General features: G+C 38.7%; 1 protein-coding gene and 1 non-coding gene across 2 annotated transcripts in view; both read left to right on the top strand.

Moving 5' to 3' along the window:
- Positions 1 to 17,385, top strand: part of LOC126439380 (DNA helicase MCM9-like) — a gene marked incomplete at its 3' end in the record, with an annotated part of 123,658 nt that overhangs the window by 37,796 nt on the left and 68,477 nt on the right. The window contains exons 5-6 of the mRNA XM_050090562.1: positions 5,864 to 6,001; positions 9,880 to 9,986. Coding sequence (XP_049946519.1) covers positions 5,864 to 6,001; positions 9,880 to 9,986 — 245 coding nt within the window. The remainder of the gene's footprint in view (positions 1 to 5,863; positions 6,002 to 9,879; positions 9,987 to 17,385) is intronic.
- Trnal-caa (transfer RNA leucine (anticodon CAA)) lies at positions 9,713 to 9,787 on the top strand. Its single transcript has one exon. It is a non-coding gene; the product is annotated as a tRNA-Leu (tRNA).

Raw genomic sequence — 17,385 nt, 5'->3', positions numbered from 1 at the left:
GCCTGTGGTGTGAGAGACATCAAACAGCTGTGCAATATTCAATGTAAGGTCCTCAAACTGCAGAGCACATTGACGTACCACCTTATCTGGTGCCAGACGAATTATTGTGTCTTTGATTGTGGTGTCTGCATAAGATACCCGAGACTCAACTGTGACGAACTGATGATTGAGGCCAGGAAGCATGGCCGCCCAAGCACGATATGATTGCTCCAACTAATCACGACGTTTGTGGAATTCAACATGTGCATTGACCACATGGTTACACTTGTGGTGATAGGAGGACAGCAAACTACACAGTGTCAAAAGAAAGTGACACTGGTTCTTGCAGAGGAACTAACTGTCACAGTTAGCAAGATAAGGAAAGAGCCTTACTGGTCTCCTTGTCAGCTACTCAGAATATCATAAAATGTTGACAAAGCCACTTCTCGTAAATGCCTCAGTCTTCTGCGGATTCACGATTGGGGTGGGGGTTGAACAACCAGCAGATGAGCCTGGGTCAACATAGCCAACAACATTCTAGCTTGGCCATATGTATATTTGGCAGGTTAACACAATCTGCATCTAACAAGTGCATACTTATGTGGAATCGTTTGCAAGTGTTATATTCACATGCTTTCTATGAATATTCCAAAATATACTAGCACCACCAATGTGGGTATATCACAAGTAGTTTATGTGAACTGCAAAACAACGTTGCTTGCATCCATGAAGATGTGTGATTCATAGTCATATTTATAAAATACTTTCAGAATATTTCTGAGAATATCTTTTATAAACCAAGAACAAAACTATTTAATAAATGAATATGTGCACCATAGTTAACCAACTAATTTTGCTATTTTTTCATTTATTTACGTGCACTGATTTGACGCACATACTCATTTCTGTCTACATTTATTGTCATCACCTATTAATTATTGCTCACGAAAGTAATGAAAGCTGTTATTTGACCTTTTTCTCCAATGTTACATACTTGATCTTCTATTTCTGTGTTTATCTCAGAAGAACCTAACGAATAAGAAATTATAAAAAAATTAAAGAATTTTTTTTTATATTAGCCGTGGGATTTGTACTGGTTCATTGTAATTAAAGTTCAGTTACTCACAGATGTCCATTATGGGCTGTAATTATTGTATAGCAGCAAAACTTTCTAGGTATGCTAATGTCTAATGTGGAAACGGTTTACTCTGGGAAAAAATTAGTTCCAATTGTAACTACCAGATGCAAATCTGACACTGTACACTGTATCATGGTATAACATCCGTGCCATAATGTGAGTGAACATTATGGCAATAGAGAAGAGCCAGCATGCACTGTTAGTGAAACAGTTTTGTGTGATCAGCAGCACAGAGCTGCATTGAGAGAGTGTTGCCAATTGACAGGTCCGAAGAGCGGTCCAACGTTATTAAATAGTTTAACGATGATGATAATGAAATTTGAAAACACGGATGAGGTTGGTGTTGTACCTGGAAGAGGATGGCATCCTAGCCCAGTGGAAGTTACTGATGAGGTTGCTGATGCTGTAACTAACCATGCAACACATGCCCCAGGTAATGCTACTGCTCGTGCAATATCGTGGGAATTTTCCATTCTTTGGTCAGTAGTATGGAATGTTTTGTCGGCTATTTGATAATGCTATCCGTACAAGGACAATGTTAACTGGAATACTCTCTTTTAAATTCTAAAGGTGGCAGGGGTAAAATACAGGGAGCGAAAGGCTATTTACAGTTTGTACAGAAACCAGATGGCAGTTATAAGAGTCGAGGGGTATGAAAGGGAAGCAGTGGTTGGGAAGGGAGTGAGAGAGGGTTGTAGCCTCTCCCCAATGTTATTCAATCTGTATATTGAACAAGCAGTAAAGGAAACAAAAGAAAAGTTTGGAGTAGGCATTAAAATCCATGGAGAAGAAATAAAAACTTTGAGGTTCGCCGGTGACATTGTAATTCTGTCAGAGACAGCAAAGCACTTGGAAGAGCAGTTGAATGGAATGGACAGTGTCTTGAAAGGAGGATATAAGATGAACATCAACAAAAGCAAAATGAGGATAATGGAAAGTAGTCGAATTAAGTTGGATGATGCTGTGGGAATTAGATTAGGAAATGAGAGGCTCAAAATAGTAAAGGAGTTTTGCTATTTGAGGAGCAAAATAACTGACGATGGTCAAAGTATAGAAGATATAAAATGTAGACTGGCAATGGCAAGGAAAGCGTTTCTGAAGAAGAGAAATTTGTTAACATCGAGTATAGATTTAAGTGTCAGAAAGTCTTTCCAAAAAGTATTTGTATGGAGTGTAGCCATGTATGAAAGTGAAACAAGGACGTTAAATAGTTTGGACAAGAAGAGAATAGAAGCTTTTGAAATGTGGTGCTACAGAAGAATGCTGAAGATTAGATGGGTAGATCGCATAACTAATGAGGAGGTGTTGAATAGAATTGGGTAGAAAAGGAGTTTGTGGCACAACTTGACAAGAAGAAGGGACCGGTTGGTAGGACATGTTTTGAGGCATCAAGGGATCACAAATTTAGCATTGGAGGGCAACGTGGAGGGTAAAAATCGTAGAGGGAGACCAAGAGATGAATACACGAAGCAGATTCAGAAGGGTGTAGGTTGCAGTAAGTACTGGGTTATGAAGAAGCTTGCACAGGATAGAGTAGCATGGAGAGCTGCATCAAACCAGTCTCAGGACTGAAGACCACAACAACAACAACAACAACAACAACATCATCCGTGCAAGATGCATATGGTGCAGCAACTAAAACCTCACGATCTGCAACAATGTTCTGAATTAGCTCTTCGTTTTTGGACACGGATTGACATTTATGACGTGGCCCGAAAATATTCTATGGAGTGATGAGTCACATTTTACACTACAAGGTGCTGTAAATATTCAGAACTGCCAAATTTGGGGTACTGTTAAACCATGTGTTGTGCACGAAGAGCCATTGCACTCAATGTATGTGACTGTGGTGTGGATTCGCAAGCACCATTATTCTCATTCCATTCTTCTTTGATTAGACCCAGAGGACCGGTCAATTGTACCATGACTTCTGCACATCATCAAGACGTCCTTGTACAACCTGTTTGATTCCTGCTTTGGAAGAGTACAATGATGTGGAAATCACTGTCTTCATGCAATAAGGGACAACACCCTATGTCACTTTCCTTGTGATAGATCTGCTTAATGCAATCTTCCACGAATGTGTTACTTCCAGAGGTTTCCCAGATGTGTGGCCTCCAAGATCACCTGATCTGAAGCCACTTGATGTGAGAGTTTGGGGATATCTAAAAGGACGTGTTTAACTGGAACACTTTCGATCTCTATCTGGGCTGAAGGCCAGTATAGGGGAACACATTGCTCAGACGCCTCCGGAACTGTTTTTGAGCAATTGTTGATCACGTCATTTTATGGATGTAGCATCTGATTGATGTCTCCAGTGCCCATATTGAAAAAATTGTGTAAGCAGCTGTTTATAATAAAATAAACTTTATGCCATTCTCACTTATTTGACCCTTCCTGCCATGTCCCATTTTTAATCCATTACATATGGAAACATTTCATAACATCTTTCTTGCACTCGCACCACCATATTTGCACCTGGTTGCCAAAATTGGAATTAATTTTTTCTCAGCGTAAATCTCTACCACATTAACACATTAGAATATCTACCAAGTTTTGTAGCCATACGATAATTACAGCCCACACTATATCTCTGAGTAGCTGCATGTTAATTATAACCAGTATGTTACAGGTTACATATGTGTTGGAATATGTCTTAGTTGCCATTTTTGTATGTAAAGGATACCCTTAATTAAAGTTCCAGTTTCAAAATGCTGTAGAAAGGGAAGCATTGCTCAGAATGGCGTCAAATTTGAACAGTATATTACTGACGCAGGGGGAAATGTCGTGGGAAAATAAATCACGAAAATTTTACCAGTAAATGGTGCTGTTATGTTTCTTGATGTAAACAGGATTAGATACAAATGACGGATGAGTCGCAGTACGACGGCTATTATTTGAGTAGCACATTACACTATCTGTACTGTTCAATATGCATAACTGCATGACTTCGGCAGTCAACAGTTGTGCCACTGTTAGTTAGGTAAGCCCATCCACCACAGCAAGGTCATAGCATGTTGGTTGGAAAAAATCAGTTTTTAACTGTCCTTGGACCAAAAACTGCATAAAAAGCAAAATGACATCAGTTTTTAATTGTCGTGAGACTCATGCAAGACACGTTCAGTATGTTGTCCATTGTTTTGTGCCACAATTTGAAATTGAATAACAGCATGTTCCTTGACAGACTGGAGTGTCTTGGGGGTCACATTCAATTCAGAATGTGTTGCACAATGAATGTCTTCAATTCAGCTATGTTCCTAATTGGAGCACTGAACACATCATCTTTCAGATGACACCAGAGCCAGACGTCGCACAGATTAAGATCGGGTGATCTGTACGACCATTCTGTGGGGAAATGACTACTGATAGTTCTAGCATATCTGAAATGCCTCTGCAGAAGCCAGTTCACTGCCCGTGCAATGTGCAGAGGAGTACCATCTTGCATAAAAATGATACTACCCACACATCTATGTTGTTGAAGAGTTGTAATAACACTGATGCATAAAAGCCTCTCATAGTGTTAATCAGTGGTGGTACAGGTGACAGTACCCACAGGGCTCATCTCCTTGAAAAATATGGCCTTACAATGAACAGTGCCATCAACCTGCACCACCTTTGCAGAATGAAGTGGTACTGGTTGATGTGTGTGTGGATTTTCCATTGCCAATGTTCTGCAATTCAGCTGGACATGTCCGCTTGTAGATGGAAATGGGCTTTGCCTGCCCACAGTATTTTCCACGGCCATTCATTGCCCACTACCATGTGAGCAAGAAATTCCAGATCAGCAGGCCAGCAGGAAGCGACTCCTGAACATGGATGATTCCCTACAGCGATTATATGCTGTTCAGATTTATTTCTAAAGCATTTTGAAACTGGAATCTTAATTATGGACACCCTGTAAAACAATCTATGAGTTAGTAACATTAACATAAGTCTCAATAATTAAAAAAGAAATAAAGAAATCCTTCACAGTTACGTGCTAAATCTCCATTTTGCTATATCTGTTTACTTATTCTGTGTGTTCTAACTCAGGTAGCATTCCTTCAAGATGGTCTTACAAATTTCGTCTCTTCATCCTTGTTTTTCTGCCCATAAGCACATGGATACTGATAAATCCTTAACCTTCCCCTTTTTTCATTCTCATCTTCTTCATATGATCATTCAATGAAATGCAAAAATTAAATTTATGCATTACAGGTGTCAGTCAATGTATACTAATTACAAGCAGTAATATGCAGGAAAACTGGATCTTCAGCATGAATAAAAACAGGTTCTTCTCTGGAAGCTGGAGATGCTAAATATGGACATGAATCAGTTATGTCTGGTACATCTTTTCAATGGTTTAAATGGCCAAAACTGAACTATATGCCAAAAACTGAGGTTGTTTAATAATTTCGTTTTGATTGTTTGTCAGTGAACACAGAAACGAGATGTTTCACTGGGTTGTATCCTCTCTCATACCAATATGTCAGTTGTTATCCGCATCCTTAGCTCTGAATTATGTAAGACCTACCTTCACATTTTCAAAGCCCATAGTTTTCCCCATTTTTTTCATTCTGTCATTTTGCCTTAATCCCTGATGGTAAAAAGCCTGTAGATTTGATAGCTGGAGCCCTACCCCTATCCTCAGCTTGTTGCCATCTGTCAAAACGTAATACTACTTAACAGATTCCTTTATAGACAACTGTCATTTACTTTGTTATGTTTTATAATATTTTATATAATTGTATTTTTACTGTATTCCAGGCTGATTATGAACTTTATTATGTAATACCAAACCAGTACAAGTGCAGGAATCCTGAAGGCTGTAAAGGAACAAATATATCTCCAGTTAAAGTGATTGATCATGACAATTACAAGGATTACCAAGAAATAAAAATTCAGGTAAAAGAAAGCTTTTAAGCATGAAATTGAATAAAGTCATTTACAATTCAGTAGAGTCTGTCCTTGTTTCATAATGTTGTTGTTTTGAACAGTAAATCATAAGTTTTGAAAAGAAACATGTGAAAGTGATAATACATAAATTCCAGAAACAATATATTTGTACTTACTTACAGCAGTAAAGCCATCTATGAATGGATATGCATTAGATGTCAGCTTGTCTGCTGATGTACTTTTTACATAGTGATTATATTCACAATGCTATCAATAAAAATATTGACAGTGACTAAATTAATTGCTAACACACAATCGAGGATACAGTGTGTTAAGATTATTTATTTGAAACACACTGCAGAAGGTGTACAAAAGCCTGATTCCTCAGAGATACACTTACAACAACACAATACGAAACACTTTGTTTTACCAGGCCAAACAGCCCAGTGCACTTGCATAACAAAGATATGGAAACTCATCTTTCACTTGTAAGACAGTACACTTAGTATATTTCTTTTCAATGTTAATACTACCTCCATAGAATACATATGAGTATTGAATTTCACACGGATTTAATCTTATGCATCCAATTATTTCATGCAGCATCTCGAGTTGGATCCTTCTAATGTCTTGTTAGTAGTTCACCTGTTTTGTGGTCAAACTGGTCGAGCTTCATTTTCTCTGCAAAATCTCTGCAGCAGTCACTACCATCAGGGTTCGAATACTATCATAACGTGCAACAGGGCTGAATGTCTGTCTCTTCATAATCAAGTCCGTGAATTTGTACATGTTCGTTGGCCATAGGTCAACTCTTGAAGCAAACTTTCCCATTGTCTGCAGTTTTCTTGCATAAGACCCATCAATTTAACTAGTACCCACATGTTGTTCTCTTTCAGGGATTTCAGTTCTTCATGAATGGCCTCCAGCCAGGCCAGCCACTTTTACTGCTCATCTGTAGAGCTTCAGTTTGCAGTCTTGGATCGTAGTCCCTGATGCATATAATACTGAAACAGTAGGATTCGGAAGACCAGCCATTTATGCCATTATTTAAAATTTCACTGGCACATTTGTGTTTGATATATCTTAAAGGGTAACATGCTATAAAAGACCAATATTACACATGAAAGCTTAGCTTTTCTTGTAGCTATTCTGTATGTTTATTAATTTAAACCATCAACTTTTCCTGTTCGTGTGTTTGTTGTTGACAGAATTCGTCACATGTCCTATGCTCTGAATATCTGCTATCATTGGCTTGTGAGGTCCCATGACATGAACTATGAGTGGCTGACAAAAGCACATTGCAATGTTGATTTAAGTGCTTCTGAAGTGACCATTCTGTATTTGGTGAAATTCGTATTTATACTTTTGTAATACAAAAATATGCATCATACGTGTTGTCATGCATCAAAGTTCTCCCCAGATTCATTGGTTTTTGCTAGGTTTCATTCTGAGCAATATGTTTCTGTACACTGGCCTTCAGATCAGGTAGATATCGAATGTTTCCCTGGTAAGTGCATTCTTTTAGGTAGACTCAGAGCCAAAAGTCACTCGGAATTAGATCAGGTCATGCTCTGGGAAACCTCTGGAAAAAACATGTTAATGGAGAATGTGGAAGGTTGCATTGAGCAGATCTTTTGCTGGGCAAGTAACATGGGGTCTTGTCTCAACTTGCATGAAAACAATGGTTTTCACACAGTTGCACTCTGCCAAAGCAGGAGTCACATGCTGTACAAGGAGGCTTTCATAACTTGTAGACATCACAGTACACCTCTTCAAAGAAGAACGGATTGAAAAATAAAGATGCTATTGAATCCACACCACACAGTCACATACAGTAAGTGCAGTGGCTTTAAGTGCACAAGGCGTTGTTTAACAGTATATCAAATTCAGCAGTTATATTTATAAACTGGGCACTGTAGTGTAAAATGTGCCTCACCGCTCCACAGAATATTGCCCGACTACCTGCAATCGACTCCAATCCATGACAGAAATCGAAGAGAAAATTCAGAACGTTGCTGTGTATCATGGGGTTTCAGTTGCTGTACCATGTGGATTTTGTACTGGTACCAGTGTAAAATAAACCACAAAACTTTCCATGCTGTTGTAAATGGGATAGACAATTCTTATGACATTGCACAACACTAGCACTATCTGGGCATATGCTGCATGGTCAGTTACAGCAACACCAACCTTGTCAATAACTTCTGCTGGGCTAGGACACTTTCCTCTTCTAGGTGAACTCCAAGCTCACTTGTGTTTTTGAATTTCATTATCATCTTCTTTAAGTCATTTAATGATATCAAGCCTGTTGGAACATTCACTCAGCAATGCTCTCTCAATGCAACGTTGTAATTGCTGCTGTTCACATAAAACAGTTTCACTAACAGCGCGTGGTCTCTCTTCTCAATAGCTATACTGTTCACTCACGTTATGGCTTATCAAATTACAGCATGGATGTCATATTATCATAAAAACAGTGTACAATGGCAGATTTGCATGTGGTGGCCAAAATTGGAACTAATTTTTTCCAGCATAAATTGGTTCCATTATCGAAGACAGTCATTTTCTCCATCAGTAGGTGGCAGGTGGCGAGTAGCATGAAGTTCTTCAGTTAGTTTATAAACTGTGCTGGAGCATCTGGGACATAGTTTTACTACAGTATCGTAATCGTAATACTGTTAATGCCGTCGATCCCAGTGACCAGCTGACAAGAGCTGAAAAACCGGAGTGTTTTAAAGGGAGCTAGTGTGAGGCTATGATGTGATGCCCAGATCATAATGTCTGCACGTGTTCTCGTTACTCTGCTGTATTCACCTAACAGCGTGTTAACTGCTGTATCAGATCCCCATTACATGTTCTTGTACAAGAGATAGAGTTTCTTACACCACGTCTCACAAGCTAACAAATATGTTTGTCTCTCTTCCCTTGGGTTGCTGTGGCAGTCTTCTTTCTGCTGAATATTTATTTATCATTTGCTGGATGGTGTTGTAATGTGTCGAAGTGCTGACCGACTTGTGACATACCAGCACGTTTCCTGCTTTATCTTCTATCTCTGGCTTAACTTTCTATTGCCTGTGGCTATGCGAATGAGTTTCAGTAAAAATTTCTGATTTCCCACCCCCTACTGTTCTGTGCCTTAACAACACAGTAGCATGTCTAACATGTTTGTGTGCCATACAATAATTATAGCTCACACGTGCCCGTGAAAGGCAAAGGTCCCGAGTTCGAGTCTCGGTCCAGCACACAGTTTTAATCTGCCAGGAAGTTTCATATCAGCGCACACTCCGCTGCAGAGTGAAAATCTCATTCTGGAAACTTCCCCTAGGCTGTGGCTAAGCCAGGTCTCCGCAATATCCTTTCTTTCAGGAGTGCTGTCCGGCGCCGGTAGCTAAGTGGTCAGCGTGACGGCATGTCAATCCTAAGGTCCCGGGTTTGATTCCCGGCTGGGTCGGAGATTTTCTCTGCTCAGGGACTGGGTGTTGTGTTGTCCTAATCATCATCATTTCATCCCCATCGACGCGCAGGTCGCCGAAGTGGCGTCAACTCGAAAGACCTGCACCAGGCGAACGGTCTACCCGACTGGAGGCCCTAGCCACACGACATTTCATTTCATTTCAGTAGTGCTAGTCCTGCATGGTTCGCAGGAGAGCTTCTGTAAAGTTTGAAGGTAGGAGACGAGGTACTGGCGGAAGTAATGCTGTGAGGACGGCGTGTGAGCCGTGCTTGGGTAGCTCAGTTGGTAGAGCACTTGCCCGCAAAAGGCAAAGGTCCCGAGTTCGAGTCTCGGTCCGGCACACACTTTTAATCTGCCAGGAAGTTTCAAATGCTTATCATTTTTATTGTTTAGCTATGTATTTAATTACTTTTAATTTTGTTTGCATTTGCAGGAGCAGGTTGCTAAACTTAGTGTGGGATCTATTCCACGTTCCATGTGGGTGACACTAGAAGATGACCTGGTTGATAAATGTAAACCAGGAGATGATATTACAGTATGGTGAGCATGACTTGTATTTTTTAAATTCATTGTAGAGTGTGTGCTTTTTTTGCATGCTTACTAGTCGATAATGCTGTGAACAGTACTTCATTTTATTAGAGAGGATTCTATGATGCCTTTATCTTCTGTAAAAAGTATATCTCACTTCACAACAGATCATGGTTTAAGAGTGGTGGTTTTATTTGGATAGAGCAGAGGTATGTTATTGACCTCATGTTTTTTTGCAGTGTTCCAGACTAACCTCAGACAGAAAATTTTCATGAATGTATATAAGAATACTATGGAAAAATATATTTAATACATCCATAGACATTCTTAAAAAAAGCTCAGAAAAAGAGCTGAGTCGGGGGGAAAAGAGTTACACCAAATTACTGCTGTTTATCTTGCATTGGTAGCTTAATATTTACCTACATCTGTGAATACTGAGTACTGTTTGCAGTATATTAATACCTGTCATACATCTTCAGAATAAACACTATTACTTGCTACATAGCATCCTTCTGTGTAGCTATTCCGGTAATTTGCAGAGTAAGTTGCTAATGAGGTAGGTTTTCAATTTTCTTGTGAATTAGTAGGAAATCCCATTTTATTGCTTTGTGTTGGGTGGAGGCTTGTTGAATATCTTTCCACCTATGTACATTTATGCACTATAAACTCAGGAAAAGGAAACAAAATCTACAGAAAAACTTTGTGATTGTGCAATCATAGTTCAACTGAAGCTTATTTTTGTCAGTAACAAAAAATATTAAGCAGAAAATGTGTTGGTAAGTGTGTTCATAAGAAATCCACATTGCTTAAAAATTCTTCTGCAAGATGTTCAATTATCTCTGTCACACAATGTTCTTATGCTCCCTTCTGCCAAATAAACACATATTTACTTTAGGAGCACTGCACTGTAAGATAATTCCATAGGACAACAAAAAGTGAAAACATACAAAACAAGCCATCACCCTTGTTTTTAGGTCAACACAATGAGGAATTAATCTCTGTAAACATGCTGGACATGACAGTGGTCACAATTAACAGCAATAAAATATTATATAGAACAGTCTTGATCACATAAAACACTTTTATTCATAAGTGGTGACTGGTTTCGACCTGATGTGGATCATCTTCAGACCATACTCTGTAATTTGGAGGACAACAATAATATAATAACAACAGTAATACAATGAACACTAAATTAAAAATAAATTATAGTTGAACTTTCTTATAATGACATCGGTTACATTGACATCTCGGCTATAACATCATGATTTCTGTGGCACGGCCTTATTCCTTGTAAGGAACATACTTCTCATCCATGCTTAATATGACAAATGTATATGCATGTACCTCTTACATAACATCATTTTCAGCCTCAGTTATTAACAGGATTTTTGAAAAAGGAAATCTGTTGTTTTAATACGGCAGCCTGACATATTCTCTCTGCCTTTCCATCAGCAATAGATGTAGAATGGACACCTCACCTCATTGTTAATGTAGCACATTCATAATACACTAGTGGTGACAATTACAGAACTCGTCAACAATACAAATTATGTCAATTTACATAACAATTTGTTAAGAAGTACACGCATTTTAAAACAGCATGGCCAGTAAACGAAAAGTTTTGACAGTGGAAGAAAAAGTGAAAGTGGTTCATGAAATCGAGAATGGCACAAAAAGTTTGTCATGTGTCATCAATTTGTAAATTTCATTGTCCAAATTATTTGGAGGAACAAGGATAAAATTGTTACTGTGTATGAACAAAACGGATCTAAAATTAAGCAGATAAGAAAAGCTGAACTGAGCAATGTGGATGAAGTGCTGCTTAAGTGGTTTAAGCAACAGAGAGGCATCAGTGTACTCATTAGTGGACCTCTCCTTAAGATTAAAGCAGAAGAATTTGCCAAGAAAGTAAAAGATGAGGAATTTGTGTGTAGCAGTAGGTGCATCGACAGATTCAAGTAATGTCATGGCATTTTCCCACATGCTGTTAGAGTGTGGAAAGGTAGAGAAATAGTCTGATGGTGGTTCAAAGAACACTCTGCCAGGCACTTAAGTATTAATTACATAGTAGTGATGTAGATAAAAAATTAGTCTTATTAATAGTGGAGTGATAAGAGATAGACCACATCTTCAGATGGGCAAGCTCACAAGTTGTTCACAGCCAACAGTTTAAATTTTGCACTCACATACACTCACATTGTATGATTTCAAACAAGCATAATGACCTGATGTGACCAGAAGCAGATATTAATGCTCAAACGCTAAATGAGACACCATGTGTAAAATTCCTTGGAGGTCAAAGCGTATCATCACGTACATAAACTAATGAAGAGAAGCTCAGTCAGTTGTATTTTGACCTTAGAGGCAGTTGTCATTGGTAAAATATTATACAGAACAGTTTTGATCACATAGAAACACTTTTACATGCAAGTGGTGACCAGTTACAACCCAGTGTGGATCATCTTCGGACCATAATCTGTAACTTAGAGTATAATAGAATAGAGGGAAACATGTAAGATAATGAACACTGAATTAAAAATAAGTTATGCGATGTTATACCCAGTGATGATGTGGGGAGATAAAAGCACAGAGTAGGCAATGATGTCAACTGCTGACTGTGTTGTGGCATCATGGAGTTAAATAGCAAAAGTCCTGCCCCTTGCTTGTCACCCTAAATCATTTTTAGCCAAGTGGATACAACACATTTGACATATGTGAGGCAGCATGAATATAAAACTTAATATGTTCATGTTGTCTGACATATGTTGCATATGTTGTAGCCTGTTGGCTAAGGATGACATAGGAAGACAGGCAGGGGGCAGGACATCTAATGTTTAACTCCGTAACACCGCCAATAGTCAGCAGTCGACATTAGTGGATGGTATCTACAGCTCCTGTTCTGTGCCATCGTCTCCTCATATTTTCGATAGGTATAACGTCATATAGAATGGAACTTTCTAAATTACATTCTTTCTAAATTACTTTCTAAATACTTTCTAAATTACGTTATATGTATTTGCAGTTTCACTGCTCCTCCCCCTAGCTTCATAAAACATGTTCATAATTCTAATGGCTTCTAAAGTGTCACTAACAGAAGGGAATAGGCATTTTATTTATGTATTTCTTCCTCCCTCCCTCACTCCCTCCCTCCTTGCCTCTTCTTCATCATCTCTTCGCTCACTTCATGGTCACTGTGGCCCCGAGTCTTCAATTCATTTGCAATTTAATCTTCAGTTTGTGCTGCGGTTGTAACGAGATCATCATCTATTGTTGCATACATTTTATAGTCACACTGATTTCTGGCAGCAATGCAGATAGCACCAGATCATCAGTGTCATTGAATGTGTCTTCAGTTTCAGTGGCATTTATTCCTTCAGTTGTGATTCCCACATGGCAGAAACAGTTCTTGATGGTTTAGGCTGTGACCCAGCTCCAAGCTTTGATAATGAATCTGACTGCATCCATCAATGTAATAGAATAATCCTACTTTTTCTTAGTGCATTGTATCATTTTCAGTAATATGGGCTTATAGTAGTGGCATTTCAGACTCCTAATTACTCCTTGGTCTGTGGGCTGCAGTAAGCTTGTCGTATTAGCAGGAAGAAAAAGAGCGTAATATTCTCCAGATCAGAGAGTGCAGGATGTGCTGGACAGTATTTTCCTTTCCAGACTTCTAAGCCCCAATTCCAACACCTTATGCCAGCTTCAGGACTTCAGAGGTCATCCGAACCTTGTTATTAGCATTGGAGTGAATTGACAGATTTTTTTACATGTTTAAAATACCTAGGATTTTTGATTTACATATCATGGGCAGTTTTTCTGTACAAGCTCTGCTTTCTCTTATATTATTATGATAGTCATTTCTCCCTATGTAGGTTCAGAGGAGAAAGTTATTGATTGAAATTTCATGAAAGATCTTGGTACAACAAAAAATGTCTTTGTTTTCATGATTGCCACCGCAGTTCACGTATCATATCCATGGCACTCCCTCCCCTATTTTTCAGTAATATGAAACAAGATGCACTTCTTTGGACTTTTTCAATGTCTTCCATCAATTCTGTCTGCAAGGATCCCATATCACACATCGGTGACCTAGCAGACGGCAAACAAGTGTAGCGTAGGCAGTCTCTTTAGTAGATCTGGGATAGACCTGTTGTAAGTGTTCTGCCAATAAAACACAGCCCTTGGTTTTCCTTCTCCACAACATTGTCTCTGTGATTATTCCAATTTAAGTTGTTTGTAATTGTAATTCCAAGGTATTTAGTTGAATTGACAGCCTTTAAATTTGTGTGTGTTATCATGTAACCAAAATTTAATAGGTTTCCTTTCATACTCATTTGGATGTCCTGACATTTTTCCTTATTCAGTGACAATTACAGTTTTCCTTATTCAGTGACAATTGCCACTTTTTGCTTCACACATATATCGTATCTAAGTCATTTTGCAATTAGTTTTGATCTTCTGAAGACTTTACTAGGTGGTAAATGACAGTATCATCTGCAAACCATCCAAGAGGGCTTCTCATATTGTCTTCTAAATCATTTATATAGATTAAGAACAACAGAGTACCTATAACACTTCCTTGGGGAGCACCAGATATCACCTTTGTTTTACTCGATGATTTTCCTTCGATTACTAGATACTGTGACCTTCCCGACACAAAATCGTAAATCCAGTTGCACAACTAAAGCAATACTCTTTAGGCATGCAATTTGATTAGAAGTCTCTCGTGAGAAATAGTGTCAAAAGCCTCTAGAAATATAGAAACAATTTGAGATCCCCTGTCAATAGCACTCATTACATCATGCGAATAAAGAGTTAGTGGAACCTCAATATTACAGTCTCCAATTTTATATTTTTCACAATTCTGCACCATAAGTTGTAGCCTCTGTGAAAAACCCACAAAATCAATGCTGAAAATTCCCCAATTTTATATTTCTTCCTAGTAAGATTTACCTCAATTCTAAGTTCTTACTGGATGTCTCGCTCAGTGGGGGGCGGCGGAGTTAAGGGAATATTGTTGGCCATTGTAAAAACGGGAGACATGAGAGAGGAAAGCTGACATAATCAGCAACTGGTGTTGCCAACACAACTTTCAACATTTAGCTTCACGATGTGATTATGATACAACTACTGCTAGGTTGCAGCGGTAATGGAAAAACGATAGTCGATCCAAAGCATTTTGGACCGATACAACATGTGACGAGGGGCCCAGCCACTGCCTTCTCTTGTACCGCTTATAACTCAGTCTCATCTTTTTGCATATATCTACAATGTACTGTAATCATATATAAAAACAAAGATGAGGTGACTTACCGAACAAAAGCGCTGGCAGGTCGATAGACACACAAACAAACACAAACATACACACAAAATTCAAGCTTTCGCAACAAACTGTTGCCTCATCAGGAAAGAGGGAAGGAGAGGGGAAGACGAAAGGAAGTGGGTTTTAAAGGAGAGGGTAAGGAGTCATTCCAATCCCGGGAGCGGAAAGACTTACCTTAGGGGGAAAAAAGGACAGGTATACACTCGCACACACGCACATATCCATCCACACATACAGACACAAGCAGACATATTGTCTGCTTGTGTCTGTATGTGTGGATGGATATGTGCGTGTGTGCGAGTGTATACCTGTCCTTTTTTCCCCCTAAGGTAAGTCTTTCCGCTCCCGGGATTGGAATGACTCCTTACCCTCTCCTTTAAAACCCACTTCCTTTCGTCTTCCCCTCTCCTTCCCTCTTTCCTGATGAGGCAACAGTTTGTTGCGAAAGCTTGAATTTTGTGTGTATGTTTGTGTTTGTTTGTGTGTCTATCGACCTGCCAGCGCTTTTGTTCGGTAAGTCACCTCATCTTTGTTTTTATATATAATTTTTCCCACGTGGAATGTTTCTTTCCATTATATTGATGTACTGTAATCAGCAACAGATTCAAACACTGAGTCTTGAAGAATACGCTCGGTCCTAATCAAGGAAATATCTCCCATTTCTGGTTAGTGAACCCTTATTGGCTGGTGACTTGTTGAGCCACCCAATAGCCAGCGCAAGCACCACACGACAGTAACACATGTAAAAAGAGTTCGTGTACTGGATGTGTGGAGAGGGCGAGTGGCCTGTAAATGAAAGGAGTGTGGGTAAGGGCGAAAGCATTTTATGAAGTGCTGAAAATGTACTTTTCCAGTAGATGATGTGCTGTGACAGAGATGTCACATGAAAATAAAACAAGGGTTTTGTGATAGCACATTTTAAAAACTTTTGTGTTCAAATCTGAGACGATAGTTGCAAAAATTTCACACACTACTCACATATATACTTTGCACCACACACTCCACTCAGTGTAGATCATACAGATTGACAGCAATGGTAGAGGGCATGAAGCGAAACTGTATAACCTGGCTTTCTTTCAAATTTACATTTTACACAGCGTCCAGAAATTCACTGAGCCGACTTCTAATAGGCTTGTAATGTCAACTGGGCAAGTAAACCCATTTTTTCACATCTCTGTTTCTGTTGTCAAGCCAAAAATAACACTTTATCAGTGATGAGCAATGAAGTGCAGCTCACAAGGAAAGCAGTAAACAATAACAGCAATGATGACAAAGTTTGTCATTAAGCATATGTCCATATTTGTGTTTGTGGTTTAAACACGTAGCTGTTGTGACGTTTTTGGTTTAATTCAACATGTTCATAAGTTTTGCTTTTTTCTGGGTGAGCACAAAGGATGATCTCTCAAAAACGCATGTTTTAAATGTATAATTTGTGATACTTGCAGGTCAGAAAATAGCTCGACTACCTTGTACCTAGATACCAATTTAAGGTTTTTGGTGAGTTTGTACTTGCTGTTACACACCTGTGATTTTCACGAACTGATGAAACTCATTACCACAAATTTTTGTGTAAACATTGTATTGTACATTAAATTTCTTTCACTTGGACAGATTTTATACAAAGTATTGGAAAGGATTGCAATTTTTAATCATATATGAAATTACATTCGTTTTTGCTCGTATCTTGGGGCGTTTTAACATTTTCTTCGATTCTGAATTTTCCTCAGTTTTGCATTATTTAAGTCTGTACTGCATGAATATGTAAAATAGGGGTTGCAATGTAGTTGTGTTTAACAAGAATAAAATTTTCTGAATCCATGCTGACTGTGTGTTAATAGACCATATCTTTGAGGTGATTTATAATGTTTGAACACAGTATATGTTCCAAAATCTTACTGCAAATTGACATCACTGATATGAGTCTTTAATTCAGTGGATTACTCTTATTTCTTTCTTGAATGTTGGTGTGACCTGTGCAACTTTCCAGTCTTTTGGTATGGATCTTTCATTGAGTGAATGGTGGTATATGATTGCAAAGTATGGGGCTATTGTATCGGCATACTCTGAAAGGAACCTAATTGG

Source organism: Schistocerca serialis, unplaced genomic scaffold (genome assembly GCF_023864345.2).
Source record: "Schistocerca serialis cubense isolate TAMUIC-IGC-003099 unplaced genomic scaffold, iqSchSeri2.2 HiC_scaffold_1319, whole genome shotgun sequence".
In the NCBI taxonomy this organism is placed as follows: domain Eukaryota; kingdom Metazoa; phylum Arthropoda; class Insecta; order Orthoptera; family Acrididae; genus Schistocerca; species Schistocerca serialis.
This window is presented reverse-complemented; position numbering and strand designations above follow the sequence as displayed.